Source organism: Helianthus annuus, chromosome 12 (assembly GCF_002127325.2).
Source record: "Helianthus annuus cultivar XRQ/B chromosome 12, HanXRQr2.0-SUNRISE, whole genome shotgun sequence".
In the NCBI taxonomy this organism is placed as follows: domain Eukaryota; kingdom Viridiplantae; phylum Streptophyta; class Magnoliopsida; order Asterales; family Asteraceae; genus Helianthus; species Helianthus annuus.
In genome coordinates this window covers 158498653-158501355 of record NC_035444.2, presented here as the reverse complement: position 1 = coordinate 158501355, position 2703 = coordinate 158498653, and the positions used below count along the sequence as shown (strand labels likewise).

Sequence of the window (2703 nt, the reverse complement as noted above, 5' to 3'; positions counted from 1 at the left end):
TCTAAAAAGATTTATTATTAATTTATTATTTATTTAGTTAATATAAGATAAGTATGTATTTGAGAATACATTCAATGAATGACACGTGTCCAAAAATTGGTTTCTTTTATTAAAGTAGATAGATTAGATAGTTTAATAAGATAATGCGAATAGAATATGGTTATCTTGGATTTTAATAATATAAGAGACCCACCGGCCCATGTTTTGCAACTCTGTTTGTTTGTAGCCGTAATGCGGCGGGGGATTCATTAGTTATATATCATGTTAGTTAAAGGCAAATGTTTCTCACATGATCACGAGCCTGTGTGTAAAACCGAGAAAAAAATAACTAAGTCGATCTCTGACTCGCACGTTGCAATAGACCTATCAAACGGAAAAAATAGACGTGCTGCAACGGACATTTCAAACAGGAAAAAATAGATGAAAAACCGTTGAACCCCACACGCACGTTGCGGTGTGTTAACTCAGAAATTTAGAACGACACGTTAAACGGAGAACTTATGAAAGATGAAAAGTATATAAGAGACTAATGTTGAAAGTAAAAAAAATGTTGAGATTAAATTGCGAAAGATGAAAAGCTTTGGGTTGAAAGTAAAAAAAAAATCAAAGGTGTTAAATTGCAAAAGATGTAAACTTTTGAAATTAGAAGTGAAAAATCAAATTAATCAAAGGGGTTAAAATACCAAAGATTGAAACTTTAGACTTTAAATTTCCAAAGATTGAAACTTTAGAGTGAAAAAAGAAATCAATTTCAAATTATGAAAATAAAAGAGATAAATAGATGTAGTTAAATTGATGTTTATATTCTTATTATTATTATTATTATTATTATTATTATTATTATTTTATAAAAAAGATAAATAAATAAAAATTAAAAGCTAAGAAATTACCAGAGAATGACACGTGTGCAAAAAGGATTTTTGTTTATTAGTATAGAAAGATTTATCATGTTCCATGTATCCGGATCCTACCTCACTCTATAACTTTTTGGTTGCATTTATTATTTTAAGAGTCAAATTTATATTTGATGAATTTTAATATTTTCAACTTTCCATACTACAATAACAAAAAGGTAATAAAAGTTTGAACCTACATGAAAGTTAATAAAACTCACAAGTAACGTTTACTCTAGCAATTTATTATCCCTTGAAACTTTAAGTTAACTTTAAATTGTCATAGGTTTTAGTGTACTGACATAAAGTTTGACATAAAAATTTGCTTCTAAGACTACACAAACTAGAGTAGGTAAGAGCATTAGGGTGATGCGAGTGGTTACAATTTTGGAATAGGTAAACTCTCTATTTAATCAATCAAACAGTGTCACGTTAATTTACCTAATTAGTTTACGTGTTGCTCAAAAACATTAACGGTGGTTTCCTATCTTGGATTAGGTAAACTATTTTTTTTATTTTTTATTTTTTAAACTAGTATATTTAATATTTAAACATGTATTTTAACATAATAAATGTAGAATAAATTAAAAATACAATTACGTTAAATTAAAAACAACTAAAATTACAGTAAGTTAAAAAATTAAAATTACAATAAATTGAAATAAATTAAACTAGTCTTCGTCAGAATCGACCAACAGGTGAGGTAAATGTTGACTAGCGAGATGATTCACGAGATCGTGTTTTAGTCTCCAATGCGTGTCTTCATCCATAAGCTCGTCCAACAGCCTATCGTCTAGAGCGGGCTCGACCGGAGGATCCTGAATGTGTACCGGTGCTATCGCGTTTCCGTCGTCTTTTAAAATCATGCTGTGTAAAATAATACACGTGTACACAACATTCCTAATTTTTTTAACGCTCCTTGCTCGCATCGGCCGACTCAATACACCCCATTTCGACGTCATAACACCAAAAGGTCGTTCGACGTCTTTTCTTGCCGCCTCGTGTTGCCTCTTGAACTTCTTTTCGTCTATTTCATGAGGGTATGGGATCGATTTCACAAACACGGACCATGTAGGGTAAATTCCATCCACGAGCAAATAACCACGTTTGTATAAATGGTTGTTAACGTAAAATGGACATTTATGCGCGGTTCCATTTCGTTCCGTTAAAAATAAAAGAGATTGTTGTAGCACATTGATATCATTTTGTGAACCTGGTGGACCGCAAAAAGCATGCCAAACCCATAAATCTTGAGATGCAACCATTTCAAGCATAACAGTCGGGTATCGGTGATCTCCTCTCATATACTGGTCTCGATACTCTGTGGGACACATTCGCCAAACGAAATGGGTGCAATCAAGGCTACCGAACATATCTGGAAGGTGATGTTTTTCCTCATGAGCTTCGTATAAAAGTGTCATGTCGTGGCTTGTCGGTCTACGTAAGAACTCTGGAGCGTATATTTTGCAAATCGTGTCGCAAAAATATTCTAGGCACTCGCGGGAAGTTCTTTCGGCCATATACAAGTACTCGTCGTTCTCGTTTTGAGTGCTACCAGTTGTGAGCTATTTAATAGCCGATGTAACCTTTTGCAACGGCGTAAAGCCCTTCCTACCTCGCGCATTGTAGCCCTCTTGAAACCACGAGTCGTTCGCTTCTACTTCGCTTACAAATTTTAGAAACAAACGTTTTGACATACGGAACCTATGCCGAAAAATATCTCCGTTGTATTTCGGGTCTTCGACAAAATAATCCGCCATGAGTGTCTCATACCCAAGCTCACGTTGACGTTCAATATATCTTCTTTGGT

The 2703-nt window shown here is 33.8% G+C and overlaps 1 protein-coding gene across 1 annotated transcript; it reads right to left on the bottom strand.

The window, feature by feature from the left end:
* Positions 1-1564: 1564 nt before the first annotated feature.
* Positions 1565-2314, bottom strand: LOC110866910 (protein ANTAGONIST OF LIKE HETEROCHROMATIN PROTEIN 1-like). Its single transcript, XM_022116055.1, has one exon. The coding sequence runs from the start codon at positions 2312-2314 to the stop codon at positions 1565-1567; it is 750 nt and encodes a 249-aa protein (XP_021971747.1).
* Positions 2315-2703: the final 389 nt, after the last annotated feature.